Source organism: Polypterus senegalus, chromosome 11 (genome assembly GCF_016835505.1).
Source record: "Polypterus senegalus isolate Bchr_013 chromosome 11, ASM1683550v1, whole genome shotgun sequence".
In the NCBI taxonomy this organism is placed as follows: domain Eukaryota; kingdom Metazoa; phylum Chordata; class Cladistia; order Polypteriformes; family Polypteridae; genus Polypterus; species Polypterus senegalus.
In genome coordinates this window covers 94205721-94229382 of record NC_053164.1, presented here as the reverse complement: position 1 = coordinate 94229382, position 23662 = coordinate 94205721, and the positions used below count along the sequence as shown (strand labels likewise).

Below are 23662 nucleotides of genomic sequence, written 5' to 3'. Positions count from 1 at the left end.
CAGACATAATGGGACGCATATTGGCCACAAAGTTGGATTTTGATTTTAGCAGAATAGCCACTTCTGGGAAGATAAAAACTCTTTCTCTGGAGAGTATTGTTCTGACTATGAAGCCGCAAAACTGTGCTTTTATAACCTTTTTGAGACAGATGGCTGTAAACCTTTTTTTCCTCCAAGGTTTTTTTAAATTGACTTATTTATTTAAATTTTATTGTAAAATAGTAACATTGCATACAATCATAGTAAAACTACATAAAAAGAAGACAAGAAAAAAAACCCTTAAATTTAAAACAGACACAAAACCTAACAAAACAGAATTCAACCCCCTCTTGAGAGAAAGAGAGGAGAGCCAAAGCATGGGCAAAAAAGTGAGAAAACAAAGAAGGGAAGATGTTTCCTCTGATATAAATGCTTATTCTGAAATTTTGTTAATTAAATCTTGCTATATTCTAAAAAGGTTTTGAATATATCCTCTTTTCCAATTTCAAATAGTATAGAGCATCAATTACCAGTGCTGGTTTGGGATTCTTTCACCTAAGCAAGATAAGTCTAAAGTATGATATAGGCAATTACAATCTATTTGACTTTCTCTTCTTTTGGAGTACACCAAACATAATGGGATATGAGTGATTATGACACCAAGGCTGTCTGATAGGCACTCAAAGATGTTTATCCAAAATGATCTTCATTTTATTCGCTTCCAAGACATGCTTCCCAGTGAAGCTGGAGCTAGTTTGCATTTTGGACAATTTTAAACAAGATAAAGTAGTTAAATTATTGAATGCTTTGCATATATAGAGTTAGATTGTATATAATGCTTGGCTGCCTTCCTCTACTTTTCTAAGATATTAACTAAAAGAACCTTTTCCCACCATGCCCTATGTTGAGATGCTGTCTGAGTCTTCAAGACTGATCAGTATTTCTTCTGGAATAGAAATGGGTGGGAGGTGTGGAAAACTGAGTAGGTTTCTTTTAGCAAAATTTCTGATTTGAAAGTAATGGAAAAATTGCGGTGCTGGGTAGTTAAATTTAAATATTTTGTGATGTAGTTCATAATGACAAGGATATCTTTCTTATTGTTACTGTTACTGCCTGTTAAAAGTGATGAATTTTATTGCTTCAAGAATTTGTTTACCACAGAGAAAATTATTTTATTATTATGATGAGCAATGGGTAATGATTACCTTCTTTCAGTCCAGTGATCTGTTTCCATTCCTAATCAAGACACTTTGTGATTACCCACCAAATCGCTTACAACACAATAGAGCTGAAGACCATGACAAAACAGAAGACAAGCTTATGTGAGTAAAATACCTACTACTAAAAATGCCATTTTTAGAAAATTAATTTTATACAGAGTGCTTGAAATGTTTGCATCCAAATGTGAAATTGAACACATGATGATCTTCATTGTATTTTTTATCATTTGAGGTACTGATTCCTATTATAATTTTGAGTAGACATCTTGCAGTAAGAGAAGAGACATAAATAAGGCTATGGTCACGTAAATGTATAGAACTCTTGAAAAAGACAGACATGAAGTGCTGTTCTTGTAGAGTTCAATAAAATATTTGAACAGTAGCAGTTATTTATCCATCCATTTTCCAACCTGCTGAATCCGAACACTGGGTCACGGGGGGTCTGCTGGAGCCAATCCCAGCCAACACAGGGCACAAGGCAGGAACCAATCCTGGGCAGGGTGCCAACCCACCGCAGGACACACACAAACACACCCAGCTCACACTAGGGCCAATTTAGAATCGTCAATCCACCTAACCTGCATGTCTTTGGACTGTGGGAGGAAACCGGAGCGCCCGGAGGAAACAACAGTTATTTAAAAGTTATGAATTACATTTTATTTTTCGATAGCAGAGTTCTGTTATGTTAGGAGTCTACAGCAGAATAATTTTCATTCTAAATTATCTGGTATGTTCAGCACCAAATGCCTCGAAAGTCCCCAAAGACCTGCCCCAGTCTGATCGAGAGTCACAGGTGATGTGTTCTTGGAATGGATAAGAAGACAATTTGGTCTTAAAATTGTCCCAAACGATTTCTTTGTATATGTACAAAATTGATTCATTGTGCTTTGTAAACTGAAAAAGGATATTAAGAGAGTTTCTTGTTATACCTGAATTATCATAAAATGTTTTTTTGTAAGCTGGTAGAAGCCTACACTTGACACATATGAATCTGACATTAACAACAGACCTTCCCTTCAAAAATTTCCTCACAAAATATGCTGTTGTTTTCATACAAACAAATATGTATTTGTTTGTGTTTGTATTTGTTTGCAAAAAATATGTTTCTGTAAACAAAAACTGCTTTAGATAAGAAAACATCCAGTATCATTCTAATTTCTGAATCCCATTTCCCACTATAGAGTGGTTGGACATGGTAGAAAAATATTGTTATGTTAATCAGTTCAGAGCTGCTTTGTGCTTAAATAAAATCTGCATCTTCATGTGTAAGCATTATGTAAATAGTCGTTGAAAGTTGTAATTGCATTTTACCTGTGAACTTGCTGCAACACCCTGAGCTAACACTAATACATGTGATATACAAAAATAAACTGAACAATTAAATTGAATATTGTAAAATATTAAATTCATTGCTATTTTTAAATGTAGCCTGGATGTTATTGCTGAATCAAATTAATTAAAAGAATAAAAGTAATCTTTTCCTGTTCTAACAATTGTACTTGTGTCCTGATGTAAGCTAATCTTTATTTTTGTTTCTTAGCTTTTGCACACTTATTTTAGACATCTTAGCTTTGATGCTTCAGGAAACAGAAACTGAACCAGCTTGCCTCAGCCTTCTCATATCGAAAAGGTGAGTGTTTTTAAGCTTTTGTTATTAGACATTGTTAAATTAAATAAGGTCACATTTTCACACCTGAAATGACCCTATGACCCTATGACCCTGAATCCAGTTTAGGGTAATTTCAGACCAGAACTTGTCATTGCAGTATTAGGTGCATGGCAAGAAACAGCTCTCACTCACACACATGCACATTTTCACAAAGCCAATTTGAGATTGCAGTTAACATAAATTACACATTTTTTTAAAGTGGTTGTATTTGAATGGATCAGTAGTAATAACTAGTGCTGCTAAGTAATATTTTATGAGTATTGTATTTGCATAGTGCTGTTCATTCTATTCAAACTGTAGATGTTTGAAACATACTTCATTGATATTTTAGATAGATAGATAGATAAATAGATAGGTAGATGCTCTTAATATGATATATGCTAAATTGGTATATACTGTATTATGGTAGGCTTTCCTGCTAATATTGAAATAAAGCATGTCACTTAGCCACACTCTGTCTGCCTGGTAATGTGGAAAATAAAATAGTAACCTTAACCTCTCTATAATGTGTAATCTTGGCTAAAAGTCACATAATATCCATTAAATCTTAAAAATATCAAATAGGACATTTTTCAGTATCTTTTTAGTAGGCTGAGTATTGCCCAAGGTTAACATATAGATTTTCAACTTTATTGTCTGCTTCTTTTCAACCAGTTTTTATTTAGAGACATGCTACTTTGTTTCTTGAATGCACAACAGATTTTGCATTACTTCTGTATGAAATAGATGTAAATTAGTCCAACGCACATTGTTTGCATTGGTCATAAATTATTTTTTCAGATAATAACTAAATGAATGATTAGAAGACATGTTTAAAATTAACAATGTGTACTACAGCAGAGGGATCGGTTTTGTATCTTCATCATCAAATGCAAAAGAAAGTTCACATATTGTTTACTTTACTTATTTATATTTACTTATTTACCTAATTTATTCTGTTGATGGCTTCTAAATAATTTATGGTCAGGATACTTATTCATTCAGACGGTAACCAATGCTACATTATTAGCATTTGTGGTGAAAGGTTTCTGCTCCACATTTCTAAGCATATACAGGATACATTAAAAAAGATAGTTATTTAAATAAATTACAAACATTACTATGGTCTATTTCATTAGAGATACACTTTCTCTCTTTCATAGAAGACAAACACTGTGCTATTTGATATTTCTGAGTAAAGACAGAGAGCACAACCAAGCTACCCAATTAATAAAAATGGCTGGACTTAAAGACAGGAACTCTAATCTCCCAGTTTAATATAACACAAAACTATCTGAAATATCTGATTTTAGTTCATTGGGAATTATCCCTTTTTGTTTGCAACTGGCAAATTCACCATTTATCCAAAGTGAAATGAGGGAAAGAATGTAATGTATTTTTTATTGGATTTTATTAAAAGCAAATAACATTCCATACAATCAAATCAATCTTAATAGAACTAAATTCAATCCCCACCCGAGAGAAAGAGTGGAAGGCCAAAAGACAGAGTAAAATTTTAAGATTAGAAAACTGGGACGAGATAAATTTTTCCCAATATAAATGCTTATTCTAAAACATTATTGATTAACCCTGCCAGGTTTTTAAGAAGTTTTGAACAGACCCTTTAAGTGAGAATTAGATTTTTTCCCATTTCAAATAGTATATAACATAAGTAACCCACTGACTTAAAAGAGGTAGGCTAGGATTCTTCCAGTTGAGCAATATAAGACTATATGCTAGTTGTGAGGTAAAGAGAATGTAATATCCTAATTACAGTTTATTAATAGGACTGATTATACACATCAAATCATGAGAGAATAGCAAAACAGAAGAACTGTGAAAATTAAACTCAAGTTACATTACATTGAAAATTTAGGCTGCTGGTCAATGAAAAGAACAAAGATCCCTCACACTAGACCCATGTAAGCTAATTATAATGTGTTTTTACAGTAAGCAACCAGTAGCTTTTTCATTATGTTTGCTTTTGTATCCAAGCAATGTTCATTTTTATTTTTAGCAGTTTCAGTTTTTTGTCATTATTTTCATGATGTCATCACATTGTCATTTCATGCATTTGGTTTTTCATATGTGCAACCATTTTCTCCATCTGGATTTCACTGGCAGTGCCACGTTATGTTTCTAATACCTATAATGCTGTGTGGGTGCTAGGCTTGTGATATACTGTACATGCCATGTGACCTGTGTGTTGCGATAACGGTTTTATTTCTTTTTCTTTGTTAATTTTCTCCATATCTTACTATTTCTTTGCAGAGAATTTGACTGTGTTGTTTGTAGCAATGTGTTAATATGTTTTAGTTTTATGCTCTTTTTGCATTTTTGCTGGTAGTCACATGTTCTGGTCTGTTGTATCATTTACATAATGTGTGCTACATATAAATAGTGTGCATTTACACACAGAATTATCCCTCAATGGATAAAAACATCCTTTCAGTTCTCTGTAGTTTTTGAATATGAGTTAATTGAGGGATTATAATTAAAGGGTTTAAGTGGTTTGGAGGTTACTGGATAAATGATGTTAAATATGTATTATTGTTTAGCTCCTTTATCATTTGTAGTTTATTACTTTCTGTAATCGGTGTTTTTGAGTACTTTGCAGTTACTGGCATATAACACACTTTTCACTACCAAATGTTTAATAAAACTAGGCTGTAGCTTTTTCCTTATTTCACTGTTATTTGTCCCATATTGTACTTGCCAAAATTAATAACCTCTTTGACCATTCTTTTAGAAAACAAATTTTGGAGTAATAATAAAAAATTATTATTTTTCTATCCCAAATGCCTTGGGTATTTCCTATTATCCATATAGCGTAAATATTATTCTCATATGCTTTTTGACTAACATTGTTATTTTTCTTAAGACTGTGTTACATTTACTTTAGTCTGTTTTTTAGGTCTTATGTGTCACATAAGTACATATATGATACAGTATATATTTTTAATGCACTGTTATGGACATATTTTAAATGTACAGTACATTTTCTTTCTAAACATCTCTAAGTACTTCAGATGTTTTGGCTCTGAAATTTCCAAACAGATAGCATTGTTAACAAATTAACAAAAAACTTGAATAATGCTTTTAAAAATAAACAGATGTGCTGCATATTACAATAAAAATATTCTGTTTGTAGTTATGTAATGTGTGTATTTGTGTGCACCACTAAAAGACCTCAACAAGGAGTTTTAATTTAATCTGCTATTGTTCTGTCTACCTAACAAATGTTAATAGTACTAATAAAACTACTCCTTATTGAAGCTTATTATTTAAATTGTGTTAGAGTATAATGGCTACCATACATCTTTTATAATTTATTCTATGTACATGTGTTTTAAGTAAAGTTATTTTAAAACCAGTAAGCAAAGTGAAACACTTTTAGATCTCCTGTTTCATAATTCCCAGGACCAAGGTTTTCTTCCTCTCCAGATATTGTGTGCAGAGTTATCATTTTCAGATGGATTTTCTCTGAGTACTTTGGTTTCTTCACACATCTTAAAGATGAGTGTGTCAGCTTAACTGAAGGCTGTAAAATGACCTAGGTTTGAGTGAGTTTTAGCTTGTTGAATGCTAGTGTTAGATGCTGCTAAAACAGGTTCTGGCTCATTGTGACCCTGCAGGAGTGTGTTCAGAAAAAAGAGAGATGGATCTTCTGAAAGCTCATCCCAAAACTCATAACCATATTTCGTTTATGCAATTAATAATACAAATCGGTATTTTCACATAATAAATCAAGTAATCAAAACAGCATGCAATTGTTACACTGAAAAATGAAGAAGTTAGGTATTCTTTCTTTTGGCAGTAATTAAGTTTAAACTGCTCTAATGTTTTGTCTTTGTTTTCAGTTTCGTCAAATGTGTGCTGGCAAAACACCTGATTACATTCATACTTTATATGTTAAACTTAATGTTTGCTTGTTCCAATTTTTAACACAATATAATTTTATTTATTAGACTTTTAACAATGCTGTGTATTTTCATGTCCCTGTCATTGTAAATATTACAGTTAAACATTTTTCTTTTTTCATATTAGGGGGAGTTTAATAAACAATCTTTTAATGGTTTTAATTGGAGAAAATCCATCTGAAATTGGGACAGTGGTTCACTCAGGGACTCGAAAAACAAATTCTCGACTTCTGGACATGTCTCAAGATGCAGAGGTATAACTCTATAAGCAAAGAATTAAGTTTCTGCCATTTATGTTTTTTTGGTTGTTTTTTGCCTACAATTTCATAGTAGGGAACAAATAAGTACTTAAATATCATGGAATATATATTCTTCTTTTTAGTGAAATAATGTGAACATTATTACTGTGTGGTTCCATACAGCACAGAAAGGAGTTTTCAAAGTTGATATGTTACTCAGATTATGTTAAACTCAAAAAGTTTTTTACAGAGTTTAGTGCATGTCAGCACACAGGGTGATTTTTGGTAATGTTATTAAGATGATTCAAATGTGCTTTATTCAAAGCTGATTAAAAATTCCTACTAACTGTGATGATGTATTAGCATCAGATTCTAAAATGAGATCTTTCTCATCATAAAATGGATTACAATAAATGTCTATAAATAAACAGTAAAAGTTATTCTTATCAATTAAAAACAGCATCTTCAGTCATTCTTCTTAACAAAAGTGATTTGGCATGCATTTTTGAAAAAAATCATACTCCATTCTGTTGTGTTCTGTTGTGGTTTTATGGCATATTTTTTGTTTTTTAATGCATGCAAATGGCATAAAGTGCATATCGATATTTGTTGATTGGTATTACAAATTTTCAATGCAGGTGTATAATGACCCTAACTTTTTAAATATACTGTATAAGACATTGCTTTGAGAAAAATATGATGTCATCAGTTTATTTCAGATGAATTATCTTGTGTACACAGTACAATAACATTCCTATTTGCCTGGAAGACCAACAAGCACTGTGTTGCCACTGTCCTTGTCTGTCAGCCGAATGTCACTCCCTGATGTTAAATATCTAAAGCTGATGACGGTCATGGTGTATGTAAAGTATAACATCACAAAATATAACGGGGAGAGATGAGCAAAACACCCAAGTTTCCCTTCATATACAGTTGAAATTGATGGTATAATGTACAGTGCATCCAGAAGGTATTCACAGTGCATCACTTTTTCCACATTTTGTTATGTTACAGCCTTATTCCAAAATGGATTAAATTCATTTTTTTCCTCAGAATTCTACACACAACACCCCATAATGACAATGTGAAAAAAGTTTACTTGAGATTTTTGCAAATTTATTAAAAATAAAAAAACTGAGAAATCCCATGTACATAAGTATTCACAGCCTTTGCTCAATACTTTGTCGATGCACCTTTGGCAGCAATTACAGCCTCAAGTCTTTATGAATATGATGCCACAAGCTTGGCACACCTATCCTTGGCCAGTTTCGCCCATTCCTCTTTGCAACACCTCTCAAGCTCCATCAGGTTGGATGGGAAGCGTCGGTGCACAGCCGTTTTAAGATTCAAGTCTGGGCTCTGGCTGGGCCACTCAAGTACATTCACAGAGTTGTCCTGAAGCCGCTCCTTTGATATCTTGGCTGTGTGCTTAGGGTCGTTGTCCTGCTGAAAGATGAACCGTCACCCCAGTCTGAAGTCAAGAGCGCTCTGGAGCAGGTTTTCATCCAGGATGTCTCTGTACATTGCTGCAGTCATCTTTCCCTTTATCCTGACTAGTCTCCCAGTTCCTGCCGCTGAAAAACATCCCCACAGCATGATGCTGCCACCACCATGCTTCACTGTAGGGATGGTATTGGCCTGGTGTTAAGCAGTGCCTGGTTTCCTCCAAATGTGATGCCTGGCATTCACACCAAAGAGTTCAATCTTTGTCTCATCAATTTTGTTTCTCATGGTCTGAGAGTCCTTCAGGTGCCTTTTGGCAAACTCCAGATGGGCTGCCATGTGCCTTTTACTACGGAGTGGTTTCCGTCTGGCCACTCTACCATACAGGCCTGATTGGTGGATTGCTGCAGAGATGGTTGTCCTTCTGGAAGGTTCTCCTCTCTCCACAGAGGACCTCTGGAGCTCTGACAGAGTGACCATCGTGTTCTTGGTCACCTCCATGACTAAGGCCCTTTTCCCCCGATCGCTCAGTTTAGATGGCCGGCCAGCTCTAGGAAGAGTCCTGGTGGTTTCAAACTTTTTCCACTTACAGATGATGGAGGCCACTGTGCTCATTGGGACCTTCAAAGCAGCAGAAATTTTTCTGTAATCTTCCCCAGATTTGTGCCTCGAGACAATCTACAGACAATTCCTTTGACTTCATGCTTGGTTTGTGCTCTGACATAAACTGTCAACTGTGGGACCTTATATAGAGAGATATGTGCCTTTCAAAATCATGTCCAATCAACTGAATTTAACACAGGTGGACTCCAATTAAGCTGCAGAAACATCTTAAGGATGATCAGGGGAAACAGGATGCACCTGAGCTCAATTTTGAGCTTCATGGCAAAGGCTGTGAACACTTATGTACATGTGCTTGGTCAATTATTTTATTTTTAATAAATTTGCAAAAACCTCAAGTAAACTTTTTTTCATGTTGTCATTATGGGGTGTTGTGTGTAGAATTCTGAGGAAAATCCATTTTGGAATAAGGCTGTAACATAACAAAATGTGGAAAACGTGATATGCTGTGAATACTTTCCAGATGCACTGCATTTCACATGTGATGTTGCAATCACAAAACCCACATAAAGAGGTTTTCTTTTGCAGTTTATGAAGACTTTTTGTGGAGCTGAAAAACAGAAACATTGCTCCTTATGGGTTTAGCAATACCATATCCACTTTTTGGACCCATGAACCTCTAAGAAAAGACCCTGATGAAAATAAATGGGGGAACTGTTTGTTTGAGCTGCAATGTGGCTTATGACAACCCATGAGGAGACAAAAGGATTTTAAAAAAGGGTTTAATCCAATGTTTTATCTTGGTAGAGTAATATGTTTTGCTCTACTTTCCCATTTTTGTTTTATTAATAAGTATATTTTGTCAGAATGCCTAATCTTACAGACTTACCACTGTTTACTTATAAGGTATTATTGTATATAACTTCTCCCCACCTTCCCTTCTATATCAATAACCTCAGGCAATTAGGTGTAGTAAAAAGACAAGCAGGAGTTAAGTTACACATAAAATAATGTATTATTGATAATATTCATAAATAATAACAATATGCAAAATACATTTGAATATTGGCAACCATACAACCTGATTAAATGGTGATATGTAGTTCAGGCGGCACACAGACTTGTAGCTACTTAAAATGTTTCTAGTTAAGGCATCATTGGTGCTCAGCTTCCAGCCACATGTCTGTTCAATATGGCTGAAGCTGTGCTCTTCATTGTGTTGCCTTCAGTTCATGGCGTGATGGTCTTCTTTATCAGATCAGTAAGAGAGAGAGAATGTGGTTGAGCAAGCAAATTTATGGGTTTTCTGTCCAACCCCTACAGCCAATAGGACATCATGGTACTTAAAGGCCTCTGAGACAAGCCAGTTCCAAACAGCCTTACCTCAGACCAATGGGGGAAATAGAACATCTTAACACCTGCCCCCAAACCATATGCTAAACATCCTGGCTTCCTTGCGGGGGTTGAAAGACTTTAGCAGAGAAATGCTCATCCTCCCCCAACTCTGTCATAAAATTCAAAGAGACCCATTCCTAAGGGGGGGGGTAAACACTAAATTACATTGCTTTGCCTAAATTACAAATAAAGACATACAAAATATTTATCAAGTTATATGTAAAATCTCACATCACAACACCCAGTGACACAACAAAATTGATGTAAAAAGTATAAAAACACCTACAGTATTCTAATTCTAACTTTGTGCATGCAGCACTAATCCAACAGACTGATAAGGTGGCTTTCACTCCGCCACAGCACACTACTGCTGCCTATGAGAATTGTAGTCACCTTCTTGGCACAGCTACAGGATTGCAGATGAGATGAAACTATACGGATGAAAAAAGTTTTTATTCATATATGTGCGTGTATATATTGTGAAAGACTGGGTGCCACAGAGCCCCAAAACCCCAGACACACAACACTAAAATAGTCCTGGGTAAAAAACAAACATTTTTATTTTGCGAAATATCTTTTTCACAGTCCATTCCACAATCTTTACAGTTACGAATCCTCCTTTTTCTCCTCCAGGTGAGCTTTGCCTTCTGCCTCCCAACTCTGACTCGGCCGGAGGAGCCTGGATGGCTTCTCTGTATGTTAGACCTGAGAGTATTTCTGGTATCGGGGGCATAGCCTGAGCGAAACACTTCCGTGTTAGACGGAAGCTTCCTAAAACAGGGAGTGCTCCCTGCAGCGCCCTCTGGCAGTACCCAATGACCCCAACAGGGTTGTCCCTCAGGACTACGACTCCCATGGATCCCTGCTGGTGTCCATACTGGGGCCATACATTTTCCAACAAGCTGCAAAAATTAAATTGAAATCAGCCATTTGTGCAAATGTAACTGTGGTAACATAGTCTGACCGACCAAATTTGAGTTAAAGTGCTAGGCAACTGACTGTCAATAATATATTCTTATTCAAATTAATCTTAAACTGGTCCTTTTTAGCAGTGGGTGAAAATTAAGATGACACTTGCCCCATTGTGATGAATGTAATGTTTTATATTCAATGCATTCCTGATATTGATTTGTCTGTCTTTTTTCAAATTACTGTGGCTGCTTTTAAGAGAACAGATGGCACTATACATTTTTTTACTTTTTTGCTGTCTTGTGTTACGTAACTTACAGCATAAACTGTAAGTTTAAACAAAAAATTAAAAAAAGCCTAATTAGTAAACTGAAAAGTTCAGGTTGCGCAAGTGCACACACACCTGAGGGTAAATCTAGAACACTGCAATGCAAACCATCCCTGAGCCGGAAACAGGTTTGTAGCACCCAGCATGAAGATAAAAAGCAGTATTTTTCAAGGTAAGACATTACATTGAGAATAAGATGGAAAATTGAAACAAAAACTGCTCAAGAACACAGTGTTGAGTATTATTATAAACATTCCACAAAAAGTTACATTACTGAGTAAAACTTGTTATTTATTTTGCACAACATCTGGTGGATTGTGCCCCATTGACCCTTAATGCAGAAATGTCACTGGATTTAGATACATTAAAATGACAAAAAAAGTACCAGCAAAGGATTATGAATAGTTAGACACTAGAACTATTAAAAGAAGGCAAACCTACTGTGAACTCGATTTGGTGAAACAATCATTTTGATTAAATTACTGTACATACAATAAACCTAATAGAAAATGTCTTTTAATTAATAAACCAAAAGTATCAGGACTGCACCATTCAATTGTGCTGGCTGCAAAAAACATTCTCCATGTCTTGTCTTTTTATTTGTAAAATGTAGTGAAAACTATTTTAAATAACTTACCGTACTCTTACCTATTTTATTTGCAAAATATGTGATGTTCCCCAGATGTACCAGATGTTGCTTATGTAAAAAGGTTTTCAATATTTGACATGTACATGGAACTATAAGTTAATGATTTAATTTACGGGACATGTAAACTTTAAATGCCTCATATATTCTAAGTAATTCAAAATGTCTATAATTTTATCTGATATAAGCTATAAATAATACAGTACATAAAACCATAAAGGTGTTGCAAAATTTTGTGTTACATGTGAAAATTAACAGGTACAATAAGTTAATTTATGTGTTTTTTTCCCAGTTTTTTCTATAGATAAAAAACATTATAATGTTATGTTACATTTTTTCATTTCCTTGAATCACTTGATCCTGAAATACAGTAGCTAGTTTCTCTTTTTTTAACTGGTTGTATAAAGGCTCAAAACACAGTATGAATGGTTTACAACTCCAGGATGCTTTTACATCTGGATTATGATTTTCATTTCATTTTAAGCCCAGAAGTCATGTTAGTTCTTAGAAAAAAATTGTTTGATTCTGGATACTATGGAAGTAACCCCTGAGGAAAACTGGAATAGTTCAATCAAACAGTCTTGATTCAGTCACAGATGAGTACATGGATTCCACGTTGCAAGGCAGAAGAGCAAAGTTCCCCTGTTTCAATCGGCTTTTAATATACTTCCTCTCTCCACCTTCCCCTTACTTATCAATAAGCACAATATGTTTATCTAAGCATTTCATCTTACATTGCGCAAATTGGCTAACCGTTTCTGTTTTGTGTACATTGCAGACGAGGCCCTAAAGAAAGAAAATTCATCTTTCCTGTGTCTAACGGACGTGTTCTAAATAAAGAAGTTGTCCTAGGTCAGCTTACTGCACCCTGTCTTACAACAGACACCTGTATGAATAACCTGCTGTTATAGCAAAACAGATTTTAACCCTTAGTAGCTTGCAGGCAGTTAATTTTTCTTTCACAATACACTCGATTCCTGTTAATCGGACCACATCGGGACCGGATCATTTTGGTCCTAATAACTGGCTGGTCCAATTAAACAAACATGCCCTATACATGTGCAACCAAGACGGGACGTGCTATAAGTAACATATTAAAATGTCATAATGACTTTAATTGTGCTGTACACGCGTATGGCGAACGTACAAACAAGAACTACATACATGTACATGTACGGCTGCTTACAACTTTGTTTATTGAAAAAGAAATCTACAAATTCTTCGAAACGATCTACATGACACTCAGCCTGCAAAGCACAATAAAAAAGATTACATTACCAAATTCCAGTCAACGTTTGAAGAACTTGTCGAGTGTGATCTGACGCATTCTGTTGACGCACTGCACTTGAACAAAATTACCACAAACATCTAATGCATCAATGGGACTGCCTTCATTTCCCTCCTGCATGAAATAGCAGCGCAAACTTTCAATGCATTTCCTGGCATCCTGTGTTGTCACTTGCACCATCAGGGTCATCATCATCATTTTCGTGGTCTTCCGCTTTACACTTACATTCGCTTTCTGCGGGCGACTTGTGGCTTCTTTTTCTTATTCTCTGTCACGTTCTTTGGTCCGATTAAATGGAATTTTGGTCCAAATAAGCGAACAATATTAGGCTTATGTAATATGATCTGTTTCGGTTCTTTAGGATTCAGTCCAAATAAGTGGCTGGTCCGATTAACCAGTGGTCCAATTAACCGGAATCGACTGTACACACGTTCCTTCAAGTAAAAATATCTTAGGCAATATACTAAAGTAATGAAGAATTATGCATGCTGTAAGTTATGGTCAGTCATTCCCTTCATTTTCTTGTGGTGCTTTATGCTCATCCTTCTAATCATCCTACACTTCTACAATTGGAGGTACCCCATCTGTTTCTTTTATTACCCTCTGACTGTGAACAACATGTTGTGCACACAATGAGAACATTTCCCAACACTTACAGTATGTGCTATTATAGTTTCACATATGCATGTGTGATAAAGGAGTCAGTTTAATGTGTCATACAGGTGGTAGTCTTAATGTTTTAGGACTCACATGTTTTATCTTTATCTCATTGTCTTCATACATTTTGTAGAAAAAATTAGAGTTCAGCATTCACTCATAAATGTAAAACAAAATATTATTGGACACAAACTTCTGAAATGGTACTGGCTATGAAGGTTTTCAATCTTCATGCATCATCTGTAGGTATTAAGTCAAAAGCAACTAGACTTGCAGTGTATTCTCGAAGATATTTCACTGCTTATCTGAGATGCTTCTTCAGTTTAACTCAGTGGTAGGGAAATTCCCAAGCATTTAAATTTGTTGAATTTTTGTACTACTTGAGTTAAGAAATCACTCAGTTGAGTAATGGAATATGTTTAAAAATTTTCAGCAAGTCCAGTTGCTTTTAACTTATTACTTATTGACATATATGTAGTACACTGGTTTGACCAGATTCTTAAGAAACCATATTCCTTTAGTAAATACCTTACTATTTAATGAAGAACTCTGAAAGGTCTTGCAGTTTTAAACGTAATCAAGCAGTCCAAGCACATTTTCTTTACAACAGAGCCGGAGGAGGACTAACTAGATACTCTGACTCAGCTTTTCCGTCTGCCCCAGGAATGCCAAGGATTCCAGTGTTCCTAAAAGAGTCTTTAACAATCATCACCCAACCCCCAATCTCCTACTCTCTAAAACGTTGCCAAAAGCAGGGTACAGTTGGGCCTCCAACCCTGCTGCAGATGAAGTCTCACACAAATTCATGAAATGCAATAAAAAGACTGAGAGCCTTTTCTCTGCAGTAGTCAGTTCACATCAAGATCTATTAAGGAATGAAATTAAATGTTGATATCTTGACATTTCATATAACTTATGCTAATTTGTGTTACATATTTATGTAATATTTTTGTGTCATTTTCCAATGGCCACACTGTGTGTATAACCTTAAAATGTTGAAAATGGTAAATAATATCATTACCTTGATCTCAAAAATTGTGTCAAGATAAACAAATGACAAAGTTTTCTAACTTTGTGTTGCCGTTGTGTTTTACCAGGCACAATTTTATTTAACAGATTAAGCCACATATTTGTCATTGCAAAATAAACAGCAATATCCATGGCGTTGTCATCATATTTATGTGTACTGACTTCATTAAAATACTATGAAGAAGTTTTAAATTATTGTGAAAGCTATTCTCTTACAATAAGGAAACATGATTCTTGTTGAACTCCCATTCATGGATTCATCCTTAAGATAAAACTTTTGTTTTCTACCTAGAATAACAGTAAATTGAATATGTGGGAGTGATTTATTTTAGCTTACTATACAAACTTATTTTTCAGATGGAGAATTTAAAACGGGAATACTTTGAAGCATCTGTCTCAGTGTTATATGAAATCATTCTGATTGCTAATCAGCAAGTAAGTAACCAGCCAAGTTGACTATATGTTGTGCAGTGAGGGCATGTCCATTGTGGACAGATTGAGTCAATTAGATGATTTATTTTGTGTGTTCTGTGTATTATAGCATATCTTAGCATTATGATTGTATATTTAGCACCTTTTATCAATTCCAACTCAAGATAGATAGATAGATAGATACTTTATTAATCCCAAGGGGAAATTCACATAATTCAGCAGCAGTATACTGATACAAAGAAACAATATTAAATTAAATAGTAATAAAAATGAAAAAATGAAAAAAATAAAAATAAAAAAAGTAGACAATAACTGAGTAATGTTAGCATTTACTCCCCCGGGTGGAATTGAAGAGTCGCATAGTGTGGGGCAGGAACGATCTCCTCAGTCTGTCAGTGGAGCAGGACAGTGACAAAAGTCTGTCACTGAAGCTACTTCTCTGCCTGGAGATGACACTGTTCAGTGGATGCAGTGGATTATTTATAATTGACAGGAGTTTGCTTAATGCCCTTCGCCACAGATGTTAAACTGTCCAACTTTACTCCTACAATAGAGCCTGCCTTCTTAACAAGTTTATTGGCAGTCCAGTCCAATTTGTCATCCAGCTGCACTCCCAGATATTTATAGGTCTGCACCCTCTGCACACAGTCACCTCTGATGATCACAGGGTCCATGAGGGGCCTAGGCCTCCTAAAATCCTCCACCAGCTCCTTGGTTTTGCTGGTGTTAAGATGTAAGTGGTTTGAGTCGCACCATTTAACAAAGTCTTTGATTAGCTTCCTGTACTCCTCCTCCTGAACCTGAATCAAGAACCATCTGCTAAGTTTATTCAAACATGCTGTCATACAAAAAGTAAAATCTCCCTCATTCCCCATTTGTGATATTGCAAAACACAAATCTAACATAATAAATGCTTGTGCTTCTTTCTGTTTTCACTTTTGTCTCTTGGATAATTTTGTTAAGCTGCCTTTTCTGTGTTTTTTTTTTCACATTACAATTCTTCTGTCTCTCTCTGACATGTTCTCCAACACTTTGTATTGAGTCTGCTTTGTAGAAAGAGAGGTAAATTTTTTATAAAAGTTCATATACATAGAGATTCATATGCTTTGTGAGCATTCTCATACCTGCATAATAAAATTTAGGTTTTTGGCAACCAGAACCCCATCAAACCCAATAGGTTCATGCATAAGGCAGCCACCAGTCCTAGATGGGGCACCAGTCATCACCAGTGTAAGCATTCAGACTCACGTGGGTCCAATTTAGAGTTGCCAGTTGATCAAAGCTGAACTTCTTTAAGATGTGTGAGGAAAACCAGATACACTAAAGCAAAAACTCACATAGACACAATAAAAAAAAGAAAATTCCAGAGAGACTACAATCAGTTTAGGATTCAAATGTAGGACACTGGGGATTCATAATGGAGCACCACTGAACTACCTATTAAAAAATTATATAGCTCTTTATAAGTATTAAAATGTTTATGTTAAAACACAATTTGATGGCATGGTGGCGCAGTGGTAGCACTGCTGCCTCACAGTAAGAAGACCTGGGTTTGCTTCCCGGGTCCTCCCTGCGTGGAGTTTGCATGTTCTCCCCGTGTCTGCGTGGGCTTCCTCCGGGTGCTCCGGTTTCCTCCCACAGTCCAAATACATGCAGGTTAGGTGCATTGGCGATCCTAAATTGTCCCTGGTGTGTGTGTCCTGTGGTGGGCTGGCACCCTGCCCAGGGTTTGTTTCCTGCCTTGCACCCTGTGTTGACTGGGATTGGCTCCAGCAGACCCCCATGACCCTGTAGTTAGGATATAGCAGGTTGGATAATGGATGGATGGATATCTAATTAATGTCAGTTAATACTAATAATATTATTACTTATATATTGGTTTGCTGATTTTGATATTATATTGATTTGAAAAATACAATCAATGCACTTCATTATTTTTTAATAGTTTTTGTATGTTCTTGACTTCAGGGAAGCCTGTCCTCTTATTCAGGAAAATTCATGACAGTTGGATGCATCATATCAACACTTCAATCTTTTCCATCTATAGTAAGTGTGATTAATTAACTGTTTAACAAAGAACTTTATATGTACTTTTCTCTATAGATGACTCTTTAATTTGTCAATGGGAGATCCAAGAAAAAAAACCATTTGTTTTCATAAATGAATATGTTGAAGTTATAATTCTTATTTTGTTGTAATGTGATTTATGTATTGTATGATTCTCATACTATGAATAAACTTAAGAGCACATGGAAAATGTTATTTCCTAGTCTTAGTTGAAGTAAAATCTGTTTTTCAAATGGAATAAACAGTCGGAATTTAAATAAAGGTTTCACGTTAGTTGAGCTGGAGTAGGGTTTGATGCATAATGTAGAAAGTCGACTAAAAAGTATAGAAAATTAGTCTTGTCTTTGAACCAAAAAATGACACATTACATGGTTAAGTTGAAATAATTTCAGTTTTAATTAACTGCACGAGTGTTTAATAAAATATGATTTACCAAAATTACATTTTGGTAATGTCTTCTGTTACAGGTCTCCTTTATCACAGGTATAGTGAAGCAGGTGACTTCAGTGCTTTCTCCACCGACTCCCCCTCTCAGCCCTGGCCAGATGGTGCTCCTTTACCAACAATGCTACATCCTCATCTCCTGCATCAAGCATGGCAGCAGCTTGGCCACCTTCATAAGGACGGAGTACAGAGAGGAGTTTAGGTAACATTTTCTTTACATATTATTAATTAAATCTATATGCTTTACAGACAGTTTATTAGGTATTACCAATTTGCAGAGTGTTTTACATATTAATGCTGCAGGTAAACATAGACAGCCATTGCCTTTCATTAATAAAAAACACAGTATATAAATTTTGCAGACATCTATAGTTCCTAGAGATGACATTACAAATATAGAAACTGCTTTCTAACTGCCATATGGCAACTTGTCCATTTTTAGTGGCAAAAGATGAACAAATCTAGATATTAGTGTGGAAATTGTCTGTTTTCCTGGCATGCAATTCTAATGATGTCTGGCCAACAATTAATAAATAAATATAAACAAAACCGTGGCAGATATCAAAGTACAAAACAGTGTTTAAGCCCTGTGCCAAAGTTCTGTACACTTGAAACACTGGAGAGCATATTTTGTAGCAATGCTGTTCTTATAAGATGTCCTGTTGATTGCTTCCATGTTTGATGTGTTATCCTGCAGGTATTTTATTAAGCCTGACTCAGTAGAAGAGAAGTTTTCTCCACTGTATCCAATTACTCAACCTGCATTTCGTCTTATATGTCAACTGCTTACCCTTGTGGAGCAGGAGTCCTAACGTCATTCAGAACTGTATTCCCAAAAAACCTGTGAATGCTGTATTTATAAAATAAAAATATATTTTTGTATTTATGATTTTAATTACCAAAGATAGAATGTGATTTTAGAAAATATATTTTTATATTTTAGCATTTTGTTAAAATTTGATGGCTTTCTTATAGTTTATACTAAATAATTGTATTCCATGTATTCCAGTATTAGCCATTTGTTATGAAAATATTATGTAAAAATGTCCTGAAATCATTTTCTTTTATTGGATCCATGAATACAGCTCAGATATAATAGAAACTGACCTATACAATTATGTAAACAAATATAATGAAAGGTTATAATTTACTGTTGTTTATTTTACTTTTCTCAGTCAGTTGTTATGTTTTCCAGTACATCACCATTCAAAATGCACACCATATCATACTTTTTATAATGAATTTTAGTATACAGAACTGCAGTTAGGGCCATCAGCGTTTGGACACTGACATCATTTTCATTATTTTGGCACTATATGCCACCACAGTGGAGTTGCAATGAGGAAATAATTATGTGAGTGAACCATTAATTCAAAGGGTTTAACAGAAATGTAGTATGAGCCATTTTCAGGGTTGATTCCAAGTATGGAATTTGCATTTGAAAGCTGTAGCTGTGAACTGTCAATGTGAAGTCCAAAGACCTTTGCATACAAATAAAAACAGTCCATCATTAGGCCGAGAAAACAAAACAAACCATCGGAGATACAGCAGAAACACCAGGAGTGGTCAAATCAATCATCTGTTACATTCTTGAAGAGAAGGAATGCACCGGTGAGATCAGCAACACAAGACAACTGTGCTGGATGATCACAGAATTCTTTCCTTACAATCAAGATACAATTTCACAAAAGTAAATACAGAGGATTTGCTACAAAGTGCAAAACCATTGGTAATCCTCAAGCATAGAAAGGACAGATTAGACTTTGCCAGAAAATTTTTTTCAAAAACCAGTGCAGTTTTGGAACAGTTTTCTTTGGACAACTGATTTTAAGATCAGTATGTACAAGAATGATAGATGGAGAAGAGAAGGGATGGCTCATAATCGGTAGCATGCTACATCATCTCTGAATCATGGTGGAGACAGTGTTATGGCATGAGCATGCGTGATTCCCAATAAAAGTGGGTCAGTGGTGTTTATTGATGATATGACTACTGACAAAAGTTGCTGGATGAATTCGAAGTGAGTAAGGCTATACAGTCTGTTGAGATTGAACCAAATGCTGCAGAACTAATAGGACAATACTTCACAGTACAGATGGACAATGAGCCAAAACATACTGTGACGGAAAACCAAGTTCTTTTCAAAGCAAATAAGTGGAATATTCTTCAATGGCCAAGTCAATCAACTGACCTCAACCCATCTAGACATGCATTCAACTTGCTGAAGGCAAAACTGAAGGCAGAAAGTCCAACAAAAAAATTGCACCTGAAGACAGTTGCAGTAAAGGCCTGGAATAGCATCAGTAGGATGGAAACTCAGCATTTGGAGATGGCCATCGTTTCCAGACTTCAGGCAGTCATTGACTGTAAAGGATTTTCAACCAAGTATGGAAAATGATTATTATATTCATGATTGTGTTAGTTTGTCCAAAAACAGTCAGTCTTTTCTAAACAATGAATACAATGTTTCTGTTAAATGCACTGAAGTAAAACTGCATGTCTACACTTTAAACTCATCTTGATTGCTTAATTTCCAATCCATTGTGGTGGCGAACAAAAGTATGAAAATCATATCACTGTCCAAATACTTATGGACCTAACTGTATGTAAAGTAAATTAACAGTTTCTTGTGAAGGATGCAAATCATATTTTCTAGACAGTTTCATTTTGTGCAGTCTACTGAACTTACAGAAGTCAGGTCTGAACATATTTATGTACAGTGTTTATTCAGCACAAGTACTTATTGTGCTGTGGTTTTAAAAAAGATAATGCTTTGCATCAAGCCATATAGTTTATAGGGAGCTTAACCCTAAATTGGCAGCACAGTTACTAAGCAGAAGCCAACTTTCAGTAAGAAATAAAACAGGAGTGCTAGGCCATATTAAATTGTCAATCAGCTGTGCACACGTGTCGCTAGGGTATGGATGGAAACCAGAGACAACCTATACAGACATAAGGGGAACATACAAACAAAAGCAGAGGGGCCAGGAGTGAAGTTGAATTAGCAGGAGCTGTCAGGCTGTATGTTAGTTTGAGGCTTTTTGTTTTAGTGCTAACAAGAAAAGCAAACATACCAGTTTCTTAAAAAATAGTATGAACAAAAGTGAAGAAACATATTAATTCAGATTTTACCATATAATGTAGAAGAACGTATTTTTAAATGTAGTCTTACTCCTGCTTACAGTATGTGAACAAGTTTTTGAAGTGCATATAAATAGCTGCAAGCATAACTAAAATTCAGATTCCTTGTACCCTGTTTACCCAGCTTCTCTGAAAGTGGATTTCTGAGTGAAAGAAGTGAGAAACTAGCAATTTACTTTCAGATCTGGCAACTACTAATCTTGGAGGTGCATAGTAGAGGTAACAGCCTCTTTATAGCCAAAAATAAGTTATGTTGAAAATTATATCAGAATAAGAGAGGTATGCTCATTACGGTTGAATGTCACAATGTGTAGTTATTATGTAAATCTTGTTTTAGTTTTTCTTTATTAGAAATTATTTTTTATGATAATATATTTGATTAGAACATACCCTGTCATGATAAGTCAAATTAAGTCTTACTTGTCTACTCATAGTTTCATTCAGACATTCAGCTGAAAAAAACTTAATTCCTTCTTTCATTTTTATTGTATTGCTGGTCTAGAGAAGGATCTTGTTGGTCTTACTAAATTGTGTTTTCCCTGCTTATGTTTATTTTACTATGTTGTATCTTGTTCTATGTGTTCATGTTCACCTGTTCAAGAATTCATTCATAATCACTGTAGTCTTTCAATAAAATTTCATCCGATGTTGACTTTTGATAAGTGTTCCCACCTTACTTCCTTAAATCTTGGGAGTCTTTGGATACACATAATATATGTCTTAATATTGTTTGCTTCCAAGAAATATAAATGAAGATCATTGTAAATGTAATTTAATAACAAGGGATCCATGGGCAGCAACCAGCAGCAGGAGTGTCTCAACAAATGTTTCTCTGGGATAATAAAGTCTACCCAACCTAACCTTATCCAATTTCTAACCCACTTGTCCAGTTCAGGGTAATGGGAGACCTTTGTGTATCTCAGTAGCTTTAGTAACTTGGCAGGAACCAACTGTGGATGGTGTGGTGTTTAGTAAAATTACAAAACAAAATCAGGAAACAGGATCAGAAAGAAACTACAGTCAGCCAAAGGTAGACTTCCATTATATATTCCTGGTCAGGCTAATTGGCTAATGTTCATGTTCATGAGTCCACCATCAGGAGAACACTGAACAACAATGGTGTGCACGGCAGGGTTGCAAGGAGAAAGCCACTGCTCTCCAAAAATACATTGCTGCTCGTCTGCAGTTTGCTAAAGATCACGTGGACAAACCAGAAGGCTATTGGAAGAATGTTTTGCGGACGGATGAGACCAAAATAGAACTTTGTGGTTTAAATGAAAAGCGTTATGTTTGGAGAAAGGAAAACACTGCATTCCAGCATGAGAACCTTATCCCATCTGTGAAACATGGTGGTGGTAGTATCATGGTTTGGGCCTGTTTTGCTGCATCTGGGCCAGGATGGCTTGCCTTCATTGATGGAACAATGAATTCTGAATTATATCAGAGAATTCTAAAGGAAAATGTCAGGACATCTGTCCATGAACAGAATCTCAAGAGAAGGTGGGTCATGCAAAAAGACAACAAACCTAAGCACACAAGTCATTCTACCAATGAATGGTTAAAGAAGAATAAAGTTAATGCTTTGGAATGGCCAAGTCAAAGTCCTGACTTAATCCAATTGAAATGTTGTGGAAGGACCTGAAGCGAGCAGTTAAAAGTGAGGAAACCCACCAACATCCCAGAGCTGAAGCTGTTCTGTACGGAGGAATGGGCTAAAATTTCTCCAAGCCGGTGTGCAGGAATGATCAAAAGTTACAGGAAACGTTTAGTTGCAGTTATTGCTGCAAAGTTGGGGATGGGGGGATTGTCACACCAGATACTGATACCACTCACAAATATGTAATATTCAGTCATCTTCCTTAATAAATAAATGACCAAGTATAATATTTTTCTCTCATTTGTTTAACTGGTTTCTCTTTATCTACCTTTAGGACTTGAATGAAAATCTGATGATGTTTTAGGTCATATTTATGCAGAAATACAGAAAATTCTAAAGGGTTCACAAACTTTCAACCACAACTGTAGATTTGCATAACTGCCCTCACTGCCCTGATCTATTTGTCGATCTCACTATCTCTTTTCCCTTTACTCGTGAACAAGACCCTGAAATATTTAAACTCCTCGACTTAATGCAGTAATTCACCTCCCACTTGGAGTGGACAGTCTACCTTTTTCCTCCTCTCCCTGACTGTTCCTTAATATCCTGTCCATGAAAATCACAAACAGGATAGAATGCAAAGTGCAGCCCTGGTCGAGTCCCACACCCACTAAGAACTGTGCTGATATTTTTCCTATTATGTGGACACAGCTCTCACT

The 23662-nt window shown here is 35.5% G+C and overlaps 1 protein-coding gene across 1 annotated transcript in view; it reads left to right on the top strand.

Annotated features, from left to right (window-relative positions):
* The window catches only part of c11h12orf56 (chromosome 11 C12orf56 homolog), a 56842-nt gene extending 37813 nt beyond the window's left edge, over positions 1–19029 (top strand). Inside the window, exons 7-13 of the mRNA XM_039770172.1 lie at positions 1195–1301; positions 2740–2829; positions 6895–7021; positions 15620–15697; positions 17663–17740; positions 18229–18407; positions 18903–19029. Coding sequence (XP_039626106.1) covers positions 1195–1301; positions 2740–2829; positions 6895–7021; positions 15620–15697; positions 17663–17740; positions 18229–18407; positions 18903–19017 — 774 coding nt within the window. The 3' untranslated portion in view covers positions 19018–19029. The remainder of the gene's footprint in view (positions 1–1194; positions 1302–2739; positions 2830–6894; positions 7022–15619; positions 15698–17662; positions 17741–18228; positions 18408–18902) is intronic.
* The last annotated feature ends 4633 nt before the right edge of the window (positions 19030–23662 follow it).